This window comes from Squalius cephalus, assembly GCF_949319135.1.
Source record: "Squalius cephalus genome assembly, chromosome: 19".
NCBI lineage: Eukaryota > Metazoa > Chordata > Actinopteri > Cypriniformes > Leuciscidae > Squalius > Squalius cephalus.
Window position 1 is genome coordinate 9,140,996 of NC_137140.1, and position 17,293 is coordinate 9,158,288.

General features: G+C 40.3%; 1 protein-coding gene across 2 annotated transcripts in view; it reads right to left on the minus strand.

Annotated features, from left to right (window-relative positions):
* Positions 1–11,713: 11,713 nt before the first annotated feature.
* The window catches only part of heatr1 (HEAT repeat containing 1), a 38,995-nt gene continuing 33,415 nt past the window's right edge, over positions 11,714–17,293 (minus strand). For both annotated transcript variants that reach the window (XM_079851583.1, XM_079851584.1), the window contains exons 41-45: positions 15,623–15,791; positions 15,326–15,516; positions 14,004–14,162; positions 13,328–13,436; positions 11,714–13,152 (exon numbers count right to left, since the gene is read on the minus strand). In XM_079851583.1, the coding sequence (XP_079707709.1) occupies positions 13,064–13,152; positions 13,328–13,436; positions 14,004–14,162; positions 15,326–15,516; positions 15,623–15,791 (717 nt within the window). In that variant the 3' untranslated portion in view covers positions 11,714–13,063. The remainder of the gene's footprint in view (positions 13,153–13,327; positions 13,437–14,003; positions 14,163–15,325; positions 15,517–15,622; positions 15,792–17,293) is intronic.

Genomic DNA, 17,293 nt, shown 5'->3' on the forward strand with positions numbered 1-17,293 from the left:
TAATAATGTAACGCCATGCAGCCAAATGATGACAGAAAAAAAACGGATGCTGCGTTAAATATTCACTGGCACTGAGTCTTTTCCCATTTCTACCAGTAACGCTTATTCAACTTCCCGCGTCTATACTACCTGCGCAGATATCGACGGCACAACTGGGTTGTAGGTTGCCAGGTTGAGCTCACAAATGGGTTGAAATTTGTATGATGTGTTGATTGCGCGAATAGGATGTGTTTCATTCAAGATCTGGCAACTGGACAACCTTGGAATAATATATGGATGTGATTATTCATATAACAACGTTTGGGCGATATCTATGGTTTGGGCCATACAGATTTAGGGAGTTTCACGGGAGAAATAACAAAACGGGAGGGGGCGAGAGAAGGGTGTGAAATACGTAGGGCTCTAGTCAACCAAAGAAATGCTTAGTCGACCAAAGTCATGTCCTGCGCAACGATTAGTAGACAAAAAAAAAAAAAAAGAAAAAAAAAGAAGCGATGTTTTGCATTTTGATTGAACATTTATTAAACAATTGTCATAGAGCATTTATAAAACAACAACGAAAAAAAAATCAATAATACATAAAACTATAACAATAATACAATTCTTTGAAAATTAAGTGATTTTTTTTAACTGCAAAGTGGAGCTCTGTCCTAGGTCTAGTCTAATCGCGCACCTGACCACACCACACGCTACAAAAAATATAACTGCTAAAACTGCCAAATAATGAAAAATCCTAACAAAAGCTCTCGTTTATACAGGCTGTAACTTATATTCTTCTTTACTTTCAAAGCTATGGGTTAACTTTTGTCCAGCCGATCTAGGCGTTTTAAAACAAACACACAAAAAACCCAAATAGCTTAAAAAACAATCCTAATAATAGGCTGTATAGAAGGAAGGCCTATGTTTATTTTCGTTTTGTTTTGTAATAAATAAGCAAATACGGTATAACAGACAATATAATCGGGCGCCCGTTAACTGCACATTGCACGTTAACTGGAGCGCATACATCTCATCCTAACTTAACGAAAATAAGGGTATGTGTCACGGTGTGACAAATAACAATTAGAAAAGAGATTAAAGCCCTTGTGAATGCAGTGTTATTTGGAGACCTCCTGTGGACACCTGTCTCATTGCACCGCGAATCTGTTGCTATGGCAGCGAGGCCAATTGCCTGATTGACAGCAGGTGTGGAGTAATTACAGAGAGCGTTGTGAGAGGAACACAGATTCAGATGGGGCTTTAAAAAGAGAGAGGAAACAGACTGTCGGTGTGGTTCTCCTCCTGTGAGATACTGTGTTTGTAGGCGGGCTGTTTTGTATTTGAGGCTGGGCTGTGAAGCGGGTGAAGATTGAAGCTGAGAAGCGGGTGAAGATTGAAGCTGAGAAGCGGGTGAAGATTGAAGCTGAGAAGCGGGTGAAGATTGAAGCTGAGAAGCGGGTGAAGATTGAAGCTGAGAAGTGGAAAGAAGAGAGTGAAGTATTTATCAACGAAAACCCAAGGAATATCGTCAGCAGTGGGGAAGACGTAAAGTGATGAGTATCGGATTCGTCGTTTATATGCACTAACACTGAAGTGGTGTTGAGAGTTTGGAAAGTGTGTGGCACGAGTGAACTAGTACACCGAGTGAATTGTTGATCTCTCTAACTTTTGTCCGCTCCTCGCTGAATGTGACGATCGCTGCACCCGTTTTCTGCTGTCTCTGGAGAGAAGTTGAGCCCTTGCGAGAGACGAGAGTCGATCTGGTGGGAGAAAGACCGGTGGGTGAGTGCTGGCCCGAATGCACGGTGTGCGAGTGGAATGCAGTGCCTGAAGTGACGATTCACACGGTTTGTGTTATGGAGTGAAGTTCATCGTGTGGAGAAGTAATAGTAGTCTGCTGTGCACTCTCTCCTTACAGTCTTTCACTCGCCGTCTCCAAGGAAGGTTTTGATATATCAAGCGCCCAACTTACCATTTTGAGATAGCCCGGCTCTGTTAATGCTGAATGTTTTATATGCTGTTGAACTGTTAAACCCTGCTACATTGTTACAGTGTACAGCTGAAGTGAAGTGTCTCGCTTAAAGCATCCTCCCCGTCTGGTGGTCTCCACATGCTCCTATTGGAAGCCGCTGCCCTGTCCAGAACGAGAGAAGGTATTTCGGCTGAATATTTCATCTACCGTTGAACAGTCAAACTCTGTTACATTGATCCAGTGTACTGCTGAAGTGGAGTGTCTCGCTCTAAGTGTCTTCCCCGTCTGGTGGTCTTTACACGCCCCATCGAAAGCTACTGCCCTGTTCAGAAAGAGAGAAGGTACTTTAATGGAATGTTCCATATGCTGTTGAATAGTTAAACCGTGCTACCTGGTTACAGCGCACAGCCGAAGTGGAGGGTCTGGCTCGAAGGGTCCTCTCCGTCTGGTGGTCTTCACACGCCCCAACGAAAGCTTCTGCCCTGTTTAGAACGAGAGAAGGTACTTCAACTGACTGTTCGTATGCTGTTGAATAGTTAAACCCTGTTACCTGGTTACAGCGCACTGTCGAAGTGGAGTGTCTCGCTCAAAGTGCCCTCTCCGCCTGGTGGTCTCCACATGCCCCATTGAAAGCCTCCGCCCTGTTCAGAAAGAGAAGTATCACTGTCGAGCGTTCGCATACTGTTGACTGTTGAACCCTGTTGTATTGTTGCAGTGCACAGCCGAGAGGGAGCGTCTCACTTAAAGTGTCCTCTTGCCTGGTGGCCCTCCATGCCCGCGTTGCAAGCTGCTGTTGAGAAAGAGAATAGCTGCGGCACGTACCTCGATCGAAGTGTCGTCCGGTTGTCCAAGGTTCTCTCCCGTCCCGGCTCAAGGCCCCCGTTCCGCTTGGCCCAGAGGACACCTGCCGGGATGTACTCACCTGCTTCCCCTCCTGGTTCCAGTCCGAATGGGGTCCGTGTAACCACGACTTCCTCGAGGGTCCTGTAAAGAGTACTTACCCAGTGACCTACCTGGACGGTGTGAGTTCCCTCTGATCCCTCTTCAACGAGCTGCAGGGCTGCCACGAACGTTCTTCCCTCTACGGCCCAGGGGGCCATCAAATTGCTACTGGCGACCAGAAGGAAGATTTTAATTAGGACTTTTCAAATTATTTGCTTTTAACTTAATAAAGAAACTGTTACTCCTTTATTCTCTTGTCCGTCTGGTCCTTGACACGCTCCTCGAGGTGGTACCCGGTCTCCAGGGGTGGGTGCAGTCTGGCTTGGCCCACCCCGACCTGTGACATATGCCTCACACAGACATGAGAAATACATCAAATACACAAAGCTTGAAATGTCTTTAAATGAAATAATTCAAAAAGAAATAGGCTACTCTCTGATTATGATCCATTGCATTTCTCTCTATAGGCGCGTTCACTACGGAGATGGCGATCGTCAACTTCATATTTGCAGCCGACACTGTCAGAAAACACTAGTTTATTAATAAAAATCAATGCACTCTGTTGTGTTTATGTACTTGTCAGGAGATGGCGCTGTAGTCCACATGTTGATACCTATAAAAGGTGTAGAGTAAGAATGGAGGTGGTTGCACCTGCTGCCTAATCATGTAAATGGCTGGCACTGTTATATTGCTTGTGGGTTTGAATAAACCTTGAAGAAATGAGAAACTTTCTTGTCTTCATGATTACCTGGATCTAGACTTAACAAATTGGCGACGAGGATTTTGCTGTTCTACATGAAAGATGTCTGCTGTTGCTTCTTTTCCTACGCCATTCTTACCATGTCCGGGTGAGCCGTCTATTCCTTTTGGCGTCTGGTTAAAGATGTTTGAGAATTACTTGTCATAAATGCATCAGGAGATGACTGGCCAGTTGCAAGAAAGCGAGCTTTGTTTCTTCATTGCCTGGGAACAGAAGGGCAGAGACTATTCTATACTTTACCAAACCCAGGAGAAACAATGGAGGATGCTATTGAGACTTTGAAACTACACTTTATTCCTCGACGTAATGTTGTGGCTGAGCGTCATGCATTCAGAAAACGAATTCAAGCACCAGGTGAAACAATCCTGCAGTATGTTGCTTCTCTTCGGGACTTAGCCACCACATGTGAGTTTGCATCTAATAATGATGAAATGTTGCGAGATCAATTAGTGGAGAATGTAAACAGTCATCGTATTAGAGAACGTCTGTTGTTAGAGACTGATTTGACGCTTAACAAGGCTATTACTATTGCTACACAAATGGAGGCTGCTGGTGAACAAGCTAAACTTTTTTCAAATCAGAGTTCAGTACCTGTGCAAGCAATACAAGCAACAAGTGCGCCTGCTGTTGATCGTTACAAAAGACAATCACCTTTGAAACCTCTGCCTGTGCCTTCAAAGTCTTTTGCTACTTCCTTGGCTCGTGCATGTTATCGATGTGGATCTACAAAACATCTTGCAAATGATTCCAGATGTCCTGCAGTTTCTGTAAAGTGCAATAATTGTCAAAAGTTGGGACATTTTTCAAGAGTGTGTCGTTCACAGCAAACACATTCTGTACATGAGATTGAACTTCCTGAGCTTCAGATTCTTTACATGCATGATTCAGTATCTAATAAGATAAAGTGTACTACTACTATCATGACTGCATCAGCCTCTGTACCTGTGGAGTTGATTGTGGATTCTGGATCTTCCGTTTCCATTCTGCCTAAATCTGTGTATGAAAAACACTTTAAACAAGACTCTTTGCTGCCTCCTGCTGTTAAATTGGTGACGTATTCACGAAATCCAATACCAGTGCTTGGTTGTCTACCTGTTACTGTTACCAGAGATAATATGACCTGTAATACTTCAATCTTTATAGTCGAATGTGGCACTGCTCTTCTTGGAATGGATTTAATTAATGGATTGCATCTCAAGTTTGAAGGTTCTTCCATACTTCCAGGACCGACTCAGTCTTCAGCCTCTGTAATGCGACTTTCTGCTTCTGTGCCTGTTACTAAGCTAGGATGTGCAAAAGGATTTGTGCATAAGGTAAAAACTTCTTCAGTGGTGAAACCTGTACGTCAGAAACTCAGACGGTTGCCATTATCTGTTCGAAATGCTGTCAGTGATGAACTTCAACGCCTTCTTGACTTGGGTGTTATTGAACGAGTGGATGCATCACCGTGGATTTCTCCAATTGTAGTTGTTCAGAAGAAGACCGGTGGTATTCGCATGTGTGTAGACCTGCGAGAACCAAATAAAGCTGTTGTTGCGGACAGTTATCCTTTGCCCCATATTGATGAGATGATGTCTATGCTGCGTGGAGCAACTGTCTTTTCTACAATTGATTTAGAGAATGCTTATTTCCAGCTTTTGTTACATGAAGAAAGTCGTGATCTGACTGCATTCATCACCCATGAAGGACTATTCAGATTCTGTCGAGTACCTTATGGCCTTGCTTCAGCTCCATCTGCATTTCAGAAAATGCTAGCAACTGTACTACAAGGATTGCCAAACGTAGCCAATTATTTGGATGATGTCATTGTCTGGGGACACACAAAAAGTGACCATGACCACATGCTCAAAGTGGTTCTTCAGCGCATACATGATGCAGGCTTACAGTTGAATGATTCAAAATGTCACTTTAATAAAAGCAGTTTGCGCTTTCTTGGTCATACTGTATCTGCACAGGGTATTCACCCAGATGAGGATCATCTTAGTGCAATGCTTCATGCTCCTGTTCCTAAAGATGCACATCAGCTCCGTTCCCTTCTTGGATTGTTGTCATGGTACAATAAATTCATTCCAAATTTCGCTACAGTTGTAGAACCATTGCGTGTTTGCATCAGACAAGGTTCTGAGTTCAGCTGGTCAGATGAGGCTCAGAAGAGTTTCAGTACTGTAAAGGAGTTGCTACTCCAAAGCCCTGCTTTAGCATTGTTTGACCCTAACTTGCCTACTGTCGTTTCAACGGATGCATCAGATTATGGACTAGGTGCTGTATTCTCTCAAATTCATGAAAACAACACAGAGCACATTGTTGCATTTGCTTCAAGAACATTGTCTACTGCAGAACGCAAATATTCAACGATTGAAAAGGAAGCTTTAGCATGTGTCTGGGCTGTTGAAAAATGGAGAACTTACCTCTGGGGTCGAAAATTTCTTCTACGTACGGATCATCAGGCCTTGACAGTGCTCCTCTCCTCTAAAGGCACAGATCGCGCTGGAATGAGGATCGCACGTTGGGCAGAGCGACTCTTGTGTTTTAACTATGAGGTGAATTATTATCCCGGCTCTCAAAATCAAGTTGCTGATTATCTTTCACGCCTACCTTTGCCTGCTTCTGATGAGGATTTTTCCGGTACTGAGCCGGAGTTTGTTGCATTTTTGTCTTCTGAAATGTCTGCTGTGTCTCCAACTGAATTTGCTCTTGCCTCTGCATCATGCTCAGAAATGACTGCATTACGTGCTCAGATTGTTCGTGGATGGCCCTCTTCATCAGCTGCTGTGGGGGTTGTTCTACGTCCATATTTTCAAATACGTCATGAACTTGCTGTGCAAAAGGACTATGTGTTTAGAGGGTCACGTCTTGTTGTTCCTGTTGCATTGCGACGTGTTTTGGTGAATCTTGCCCATGAAGGTCATCAAGGAATAGTGCGTACGAAACAGCGCATTCGTGAACTTTACTGGTGGCCTGGTATTGACTGCTTGGTTAAGGAACAGATCAAGAATTGTGAAGTTTGCTTGTCTTCTGATAAGGTTACAACTGTTCGTGCTGCACCTTTACAACCTGTACCTTTTCCAACTATGCCATGGGAAAAAGTGGCTGTTGACATTGTTGGCCCATTTGAAACCGCTACCTGGGATTGTCGGTACATTATGACGTTGATTGACTATCATAGTAAGTGGCCAGAAGTGGCATTCACTTCTTCAATCACAAGTAAAAATGTGATCAACTTCTTGACGTCAGTTTTCAGCAGATTTGGAAATCCTCATTTCATTGTATCTGACAATGGATGTCAGTTCAAGTCAGTGGAGTTTGCTGCATTTCTGAAAGATCGAGACATTCAACACATACATACGTCAGTGTATCATCCAGCTGCAAATGGAGCTATTGAGCGATTTCATCGAGTACTGAAGAGTTCTATTCAATCTGCTATTCTGTCTGGAAAGCCATGGAAATCAACAGTGACAGACTTTCTTCAAACTTACCGTGCTACTCCCCATGCTGTTACTGGACGGTCTCCTTCTGAGTTACTCTGTGGCAGAAAATTGCGTACTCGTCTAAATGTTCTCCCTCTTCCTATAACTTGTAAGGATCCTGCTGTGAGTCAGAAAGTGTCATTGTCTCAAAAGAAGATGAAAACATACACAGACCTCAAACGAAGAGCCTGTACTCCTGAGTTCAAACCTGGAGACTGGGTGCGTATAAAAATTCCAGTTCATGTTCCAAAAGGACATCCTAGATTCACAAAGCCTTTGAAAATTGTACATCAACTTGGTCCATGCACTTACCAGTTATCAGATGGGAAAAACTGGCATGCATCTCATCTTTCTCCAGCTTGTGCACCTGTGGAAAATGCCATTGAGAGTGAACTGGTGTCCTTGCCCCTCCAGTCTGTTCCTTCCTCTACGGTGTTGCCTAAAAATGAACTTGTGAACTTGCCTAATCAAATTGCTTCTTCATCTGTTCCTGTAAGGTCTTCATCAAGAGTGAAACGCCCTCCGCGTTGGTTGCATGATTATGTTACTTAGTACAAAAGACATTGATTATTTTGTGCTAAATGATAAATTAATTCTAGTTCTAATATGTCTGGTTACAGAATGTAGAATATATTGTTAAACTAATTGAATTGGATGTACATTTTGTATAGGTTTTGCCTATTGCACCAACTATGTAATTTGGGTGGAATTTACAGTTTTGAGTAAAGGGGGAATGTTGTGTTTATGTACTTGTCAGGAGATGGCGCTGTAGTCCACATGTTGATACCTATAAAAGGTGTAGAGTAAGAATGGAGGTGGTTGCACCTGCTGCCTAATCATGTAAATGGCTGGCACTGTTATATTGCTTGTGGGTTTGAATAAACCTTGAAGAAATGAGAAACTTTCTTGTCTTCATGATTACCTGGATCTAGACTTAACACACTCGTCACCGGATTTACAAGTGCACATCTTGCTTGTTGCACGCACACATATGTCGAAATAACGAGATATTATGTTGAAATAACATTATTAATAATAGCCTACATCTTTTAAAATATTTGATTGAATGCTGAATGTTGCGCTTTGTTCTATTTTATAATAATTTTAAACAATTTAATGATCCGCTTCGCGTCGTGACCGCATTACCACCTCGGGTGTGCATTATTTTTCTAATAATTCAACGGCCTGTCGTCAATTATTCCAGTTATTCCCTACTTGTTCCGTTACCTCCAACCCCGTTTTGAGTCGCCGGATCCACCCTTCCTTTGCGCTCCGGGACCTCCCACTTTACAAATTAAGCACTGGTTCTAACTGAATGAATACAGCAAAACTAATTCCTTACTGAGCGCGAAGCAGCAGTGCAGCCAGCCACAGGTGCGGTTCCCGAGTGTTCTACGTGATGCGCTAAACTGTGGCGCTATTACAAAATAGCCTAAATTAAAGCATTTAAAGTTGGGGATAAAACATAGGCTAATTATATTTAGAATACAGTAATATATAACTGCTTATAAAGCAGTGGCGTAGGCAGAAATTGTATTTTGGGCGGGCCAGTTAAAAAGTGAGTGGGCCTATAGTTTTTTCTAGAAAAAAAAATGACTTAAATAGTAGAAAAAAGAATAAACAAACTGCAAAAACAGTTACACCTTTATTTTGCAATATTGGGCAAAGGCAATAACAAAACACTGTCTAATCATCATGTTCAACCATCAGAGCTCAATAAAGGCTGGACAAACCACCAGCATAGACAATAACCTGTCTATTTTATTCAGGCTAGTCAGCAGTGCAAAGACAGTTCACCCAAAAATAAAGTAGGCTAAAAGTAAAAGAAATTCAAATAATGAAAACTATCAGCAGAGCACGGTTTGAAATAAATAACAACACACTCCCTAATTTCTGTTAAATCAACCATATATCAGCCTGGTGGAAATTAAGCTTTTGTGCCAAAAAAAATAGCAACTCATTTAAACTAAACAATGTAGGCTAGCATATAAGGCTATAAAGCTATACACAACACACCACTAACTTAAGGCGAGACACTACAAGTGAATAGGGTAACATTTTAAAATAATAGATAATTAAACTTTATAAAACTTCCTCAGTTGATCCGGAGAATAACAAACAACTCATTTTGAGAAAACAGCATTTAAAGATTTGTAATGTAAAAAATCATACTTTTTTAGTAGAAACAACTATTTACAGACACAATATCTTATCAAATCATCAGCAACAACAATACAAACCACCTAAAACACATCAAAACTTATAACACAGCATTTATGGCCTTCAACTGAACAGAACCCCAGTCAAAAACACACATCAAAATGTCAGAGCACGTCACATGATGCATCTGAACGAATCACGTTGTCAGAAATTGACATCAGCCAATGAGATTTCGCTTTTAGAGTTAAATGCCCCATTGTACTTTCACGATTGGTTGCTGATTAAAGGAAATGACCATATTTGGATCCGACAACATTGTACAGGAGAGAGAGAGAGCTTTGTCTGATGACAGGTGCAGCAGACAGTGATCGCGGAGCAGCATATTGATTTAGAACGCCAACTTTTGTTGAATTTAGGAGAAATCTACAGACGCAAATATACAAAATGTAGTAAAATAAAGACCTAAATGATTTCACCAAAAGTCTGAAAGAAGGCATTGAAGACAAATAGCCCAAAATCTCAAAATTGACCAGTGAAATTTTGACTGCCGTGTCTCGCCTTAAATCACTTCACGGGCAAAAATTAAGGAAATTAGTTAAACAACAAGCCTACCTTTGTTGGTTTCATTTTACAAAACAAGACGCAAAAGTGCCTGGGTTTAGTGTTCAGAACAGAAATGATCTCATCATAGTCCAAAGAGTCACAGAGTTCCTTTTCAAATAACTTTTTGGCTAAAAAGCAGCTAGCAAAGTTAGCTGGCTAAAGGCCGCCAGAGCCCGCCGCCCAGACTGCCGTGCAAAGGCAAAAGACCGTAACTTCGTTTTTGGTCGAAAATGAGTTATTTATATTTTTGGCACATTCAAGACCTTCTTTATCATGTGGATAAGTATCTTGAATCAATTCCGTTGTTTTTTCGAGAAAATAATGATTTGTCTTAACAGTAACTTCCAAAAGCCGATGAGAAACAAAGGCAGAACACCGTAACATCAGTTACCGCTCTTTGGCTTTGTTTTGGAACGTTCAAATTGAGTTACGGTGCTCTGCCTTTGTTTAGCCGTGCGTCAATATGAAGTTACTGTGCCGGTGTTCAATCAAATAATGCTACCTACCAGATTGAACGGTTATCTGCCTTTGTTTTAATGTCCATTAAAATTAAAATTACGGTGTAGCCTGTGTACTTGTACAGCTGCCATCAGTCGCTCTAACTTCTGATGTCCTCAGAGCTTTGTCCTGCACAAATGCGGTCAGAATATTTAGTATGGTCTGAAACCGCTCCATCGACAAACGTGCGATATCGATCGCGAAGGATATGCAGAGTTGACAGAAAAACGTTACACATTGCCGTATCAGATGAATACAACCAAGAATTAAAGCTTGGCAAACTAGCTGGCAGAGTGCCAAAACTTCGCCTTCAGCCCCGCCCTAAACGCGGTCGAGTCAACGCTGGACTAATATATCTATGGAGGTATTTTGTCATGTCAAATGTATTAATAATGCTATCAGAATGCAACCAAAGCACAGGATAGCAATAAATAGATGGCTATAAATAATTGTAAATCATACAAAATAAATACCATGATCTAGATTGTATACAGGTGTTACTATAATGGTTTTGTTAATGGTGATCAGCAACTAAATATTGATAATGTGGAAGTTACTGCCTTTTGCCTTGGCATGACTTCTCACTTTTTGCTGACAATACAAAGGCAGAGTACAGTAACTTTAAAATAGTGGTCAAAATTCAAATTTGAGCTCAATATTTTTTTATGTATATAATTTCCATTACTTAAACATCTATTTGCCAGATTTCCAGTGTCCTACCTATAATTAATTTGATGGGACAACTAAAAATCTTTAAAGTCATTTTTCTCAGTTCCACACTCTAGCGACTTAAGGTCTTTTGCCTTTGTAGGGCAGCAGAGAGTCCTGTCGGAACCCCTAGCAACCATAGCAACCAATTACGTTCCGGAAAGAGGCTTTCTACAACTTGATTCAACAGTTCAATTTTTTTCGGAAAACAAATTAAACACACACACACCAGTCAACAATAAATCAGGTTTATATTAATATATTTTCTTAAGTACATTTGAATAATAAAAATAAACTAAAAATGTATTTTGATCAAACTTGCCTGGGCGGGCCAGTGAGTAATGTGGGCGGGCCAGTGCCGCCCTGGCCCATTACTGGCTACGCCCCTGTTATAAAGGAATAAATATCAAGGAGTAAATCAATGAAAATTTCTTTATTGGTAAAAAAAAAAAAAAAAAAAAAAATTATGCAACTGGTCGACCAATGAGAATGTCAGTCGACCAAGACGGCATCGACCGATTAGTCGACTAAACGACTAAAGTTGACAGCCCTAGAAATACGGGAGACTCCCGGGGAAAACGGGAGTGTTGACAGGTATGGGTCCGAATGATGATCAAAAATATACTGATGCATTTAATAAAGTTTATTGTACATCACACAAAAGATGAAGCGTCAGTTTTACTCCAGAAAATCGCCGTAAGAGCTGAGTAAACACAGTATAAGAAGTGCGTAAGTAACGTACATAAACGAATTTCGGTAGAGTTGAGGCGAGGGAACATTTTCTTTGAAAACAAAATTATTCCACCTCGTCTTCAGCGGCTGCCTCAGAATTCGGAAGTAAACAGAGAGAGCTATGTGGATTAATACATGCAGCAACACAACACCCACAACGCTTGGGAGACATTCTCGTCAGTGCAGCAATGGCGGATGCAAGTATGCATAATTTACTGTTCTTTATTGTAAGTACATGTAACGTCTGTAACAAGGACATTGTAAAATACATTACACACTAGCAAGTAGCCTACACTGTAGTGACCCCAATTGCATATAGGTTCCATTCAGTTGTTATAGCCTACGGTATATTATTATGCCTGTGGCCCATTGCCTTTGAACAAACTATGAAAAAGCAAGGGATCAAATGTAACCGTAACTCTTTCGCATCTAAAGTTAAAGATTGCATCATAGTAAATAATAGACAAAGCATATAACTGATTGATGTAATTAAAAAGTCAAGGCTGAAGCTATTACATTGATATCATTAGTTGCATTTGATTCATACTGGCCAGGCATTTTGAAGTCATTGGTTTCTTTTTAGTTTAACATCATTGTTTTACAATAACATGCAAAATCGTGATTTTTATGTAGGTATATGAGGCACATTATATTTACAGGTGCTCCAGAAAGATAGAACCACAGTGAACAGGCAGCTTAGATCTGAATATGCATGCATGGCAGAGATACTAAATGTGTAACCCATTAAAACTATGTGAGCATATTGTTCAACCTGAACTTTCATTGAACCCATGTTGTTGTTTTTTTTTTCCCTTTAATCAAACACAAATGCACATTCCCAAGGCTCATCTTTTTATGATATTCAGATTTTAGAGGAAGATCAGTTTGCATTACAAAATGTCATTCAATGGCATAAAACTCTTCTAAAAAAATTAGACATATTAACATCATGTGTGTCGTTTTTATATAACCTTAGAAAAAGCAGGTGGTATCCAGTGATTTCGTGGCTTACAAAAAGCCACACATTTTACATTGACTTCTGCATGGGCAGTTCAAAGGGGCACAGGTCAAAGGTAGGACAGGTCAAGTCGCCAGTGAGGTGACAAAGTGTGCTGTGGAACCGGCGGGCAGACTGACCCATGTTCTAGCAGAACAGTTCATCAGTAAATATTATGTAAGAATAATGAATGCACACTCAGAGGGTGTGAGAAGCGCCTGTGATGGTGTGAAAGTCTTGGGACTCTAAAAGTAGCTCTGCAGTGATTCACCGAGGACAGACTCCATTTCATGAATAACCTTCTGCACCTGGTGCTCAACTTCCTCACATTCATCTGTAAAACAAGGAGGAATAAATCAATTCTGAAGTATTCCTGACTGTTAAAGAAACGTTATGAAAATGACAGACTTAAGTGTTCTTAAAACACAACTCAAAGCAGTAACATAGATAACACTAAGTTACAGAATCATGTGAGCTCATTTGATTCAATATTGATGTAATGTTCTTACCCTCCATGAGCTCAGCCAGGAATGGGATGGTCTCTGGCAGAAGAACCATGTAGTTCTCCTTCAGCTTGCTTGCCAACTCCAGCAACATGACAAGTGCAGAGAAACGCACCTGAAAAGAAATGTCAACAGGGACATTTATTTTCACTTCTACACTATATTCAACAGCTCGTTCCGTGCATCATACGTCATATTATGCCATTTCTGTCACTGCACATAACTTTCCGGTTTTGGTTTTCAATCCGATCAAGTGTTAACATGTCCTATCAAACGATTAGAAAGGGTTTAACCCACCCCTTACAATCCATATGAAAATTTTCTTTTAACCAATTCATTACTTTTGATGCGTTTACATGTGATTTTTCTTTATTTTGACTGTGTAACTAGTCCAATTACAAAAGGCATTATTAGGGTCCATCTAAAACACAGCTGGTGTGCATGACTGAGCGCATTCATTGGACGTTTGTTTACATGTATTCATTTAGCAGACACATTTCTTTAAAGCAACTTACAAATTACAATGGAATAATTGCAATTTTGAAAGAAGGTATCAGTATTGTTCTTATTCACAAATATGAATTTCAACACCAATTTTCATAATTGATTTTGGTACCACACACACTGGCACATAACTTGAGCATTGTATTTTTAAATTTATCATACTCAAGAATCTGCATACCTTGGGTGAACTGTGACGCATCTTAAGCAGAATCTGATAATTGAGAACTTTCCACTGTGAGTCGTCTCCCATGGCGACAGCAAACTGGGCGATACAAGGCACCAAATGTTTGGTAATATGGGTCTTGTAGATCTCATCTCCTCCTAGCATGTTCTCCAACTTCAGACACATAAAAACAAATTCATTAGACACCACAATGACAGGAAAAACCTTTATACCAATACTAAGTTTTGATCCAAGTTTTTCCAAGTAAAAAAAAAAGAAAAAAAGTCTATATGTATCTGCAAAAGTCAAATTATCCAATAATCTTTTTAGAGCTGTATCAACTTTGACAGTCATCAGGGTCTTCAGAAGGGGTGTCCAAACTCGGTCCTGGAGAGTTTAGCTCTAACTTGCCTCAACACACCTGCCTGGAAGTTTCTAGCAAGATTCCCTCTTTTTTCCCTCTTTTTCCACCTTTTCCAAAATCGCTTACGGTGCGTGTCCACTGGCGTAGAGCACAGCAAGCGTTTCGATTAATTTCTATGGAAGCCCAACTTCTATAGGAATGAACTGAAAATGCTCGCTCCGTGGCAGTTGACACACACCGTTATGAATGCCTGTGCGGCAGTGCGCATTTAACTTCGAATTAGCACCAATTCAGGGGCAGAAATTGCTTGAATGGTGGGTTCATTATTCTTAATGAAAAACACAACAACAAACAGTACAATGACAAACTCGCTTAAATAACGGTTTTAGATTTCGCTTTGAAACCAATCTTCCGTCAGTCGAGTGAGGCGAAATGGGCGAAGTAAGCTGAAATCTGACTCCTGCTGCTGAGCTGTGCTGTGGCTCACGCTGAATTGAGCAGACGTGTTCAGTTTTTAATAGTAGTGTCTGTTCTCTAACTGAACTAAATGATTTTTATTACTATAAAGCACAACATGTTCCTGCATGTTGGTTACACCAGCATTTACAACCCCGGTCCTTGAGGCACACCAACAATACACATTTTGGTTGTCTCCCTAACCTTTGCAAGAAATTGATGATCTCAGGAAAGTTACCATCTAGATGTCTTTTTTTGTTTTTTACTTTAAGCCAGAGAAAAATCAAATTGAATTTAAATTCAGAAGCTGAAAACAAGTCAATCATTGATGAGATGTATTTAAGTCACTGTCCATATAAATTAAAATGATTATGTGTTTTTTAATCAATTATGAAATTGATAATCCAACAGATTATACAATAACTTTGTTTATTTCATAACATATTGCAATGGAATAAAACAGGAATGGGGAATAGATTGTAGTTCTTGATACACTCAACTTATGTGCTACACTGACCTGATCCACCAGGGGCGCCAGCAGAGCATCAGCCCTTTCCTTACTGAGGAAGCGCTGAGTGTCATAGAGGCAGATCTTGTGGAGGCAGTCCAACACAAACTGCAGCAGCTGGCTACTCTTTGTCACGTTATCATCATCTGAATCATCGTCATCTGAATCATCGTCATCATCTGAATCAAAGAAGGCTTTGTCTACGGACAGAAGGGGTGGAGGTCAAAGCAAATTACATAACTTAAAAATAAATGTGTAAAGGAAAATGACTGAATTGTATCTTCACACAAACATATTTCAGACTACCTGTGAGGGAAATGTTGAGCTGCTGCAGTAGATCAGAAAAGGGTTTGACCAGCTGCCCAGCAAACAACACAAACAGTCCTTTGAGTTTGTCGGCGATACGGTCTGCCAGTCTGTAGAACGTCAACAGCCGGTCTTTAGAAGCGCCATCGATCTTTGACCAGTCAAACAACTGCAGAAAAGTAAAAAGGAGATTTAATCAGCATGCATTTACACTTCGAATGTTCTTGAAAGCAACTTACAAAGTACATATTGAGCTTTTGACAATTACGAGAATCCATTTTTGACTGATGAATCGTCCAATTTATTGGCTACTACCGTGCCCACTTGGATGAAAGGCTGGGTATTGACACAGATTTCATGAATTGATACAATTCTGATTCACAAGCTCTTGATTCAATTTCAATTTTGATTAGATTTGATCTAATATAGATTCAGTTGGATATTTATCAAGATATGTTCAAGTGAAATTTTTTTTAATAAAATGAAGGACAAAGAGACACATTACATAGAACAAGTGGCAGGTCTATTAGTTACATTTACAACTTAATGCACATAAATTTTGACATACCATATCATCTGTTGCTATGGGTATATCACTGTCAATCATTGCAGTTTCTGATTCAATCATGCATTTAAATACAGTTGTAAATCCAGAAACTTTGCACCATGAAAAACAAAGCTTTATTCAAATTGTATATGGTTTATAAACAGAAAATGAGCAAATAATGCTTCCTTTATAATCACCGAAGCTGTCAATCACTTAGGCCTGCTCACTGCGATCTACACTCCTGCGAAAACTCCCGCTATAATCAAAAAAAGCTGTCTACACAGCACAATGAATCTCTTATTTACATCAAGTTTTCATTTAGCTGGTAATATGATCCATAGTCTCATGATCTGATTCATGTTATGTTTCTCATAATATACTGTGTTATGCATGTTATGTTTCTGTTATATTTCTCTACACTCAGTGTACATTTATGCCTGTCTTTATGCCTGCTGTAATGTTTATTGGACTTACTATTGTGTAAAGTGACCTTGAGTTTGTAGAAAGGCGCTATATAAAATAAATGTATTATTATTATTAATATTTATTAATAATGAAAGAATTTGCCTGTACAGAACTCTAAGGCCCTGTTTACACGAGAACGCTCGCGGGTGAAAACGTAAAAATATTTTATCAGATGTGCCTTTCGTTTAGACGGCGACGGCGTTTTTGGGGCTTAAAAACGCAAAAAAGTGAAACCACCCTCCAGAGTGGAAATCTTAAAAACGCTCCACCGTCGTTTTTCCGTCTAAACGGTAAAAACCAGAGCCCGTCTACGGAGAGCCTTGGCACTTCCTATTAGCCCTATTTTGCGTCACAGTATGCACGCAGATTTCCCCCCCATAACGCTCGTCTAAACGCAGAATAAAAAGTGATCACTTTTGCGTTTTCTCTTCAGATCGTTTCCGTGTAAACGTAGCCTAAAGCATACAATTAATTAAAACTCCAGTGTTTTGAGCAGTGTTGAGAGAATTTGGACAAACTTAAACACCACTGATTGTGTTCACGCGCTCAACAGATACCGGTATGTCTGTAATTGGCTACAATGACCAATGCTTCAAAAACACATTGTAAATAACCTTTAACATCTTCATAGAGCGCTTACACAGATACACGTGGGAGCG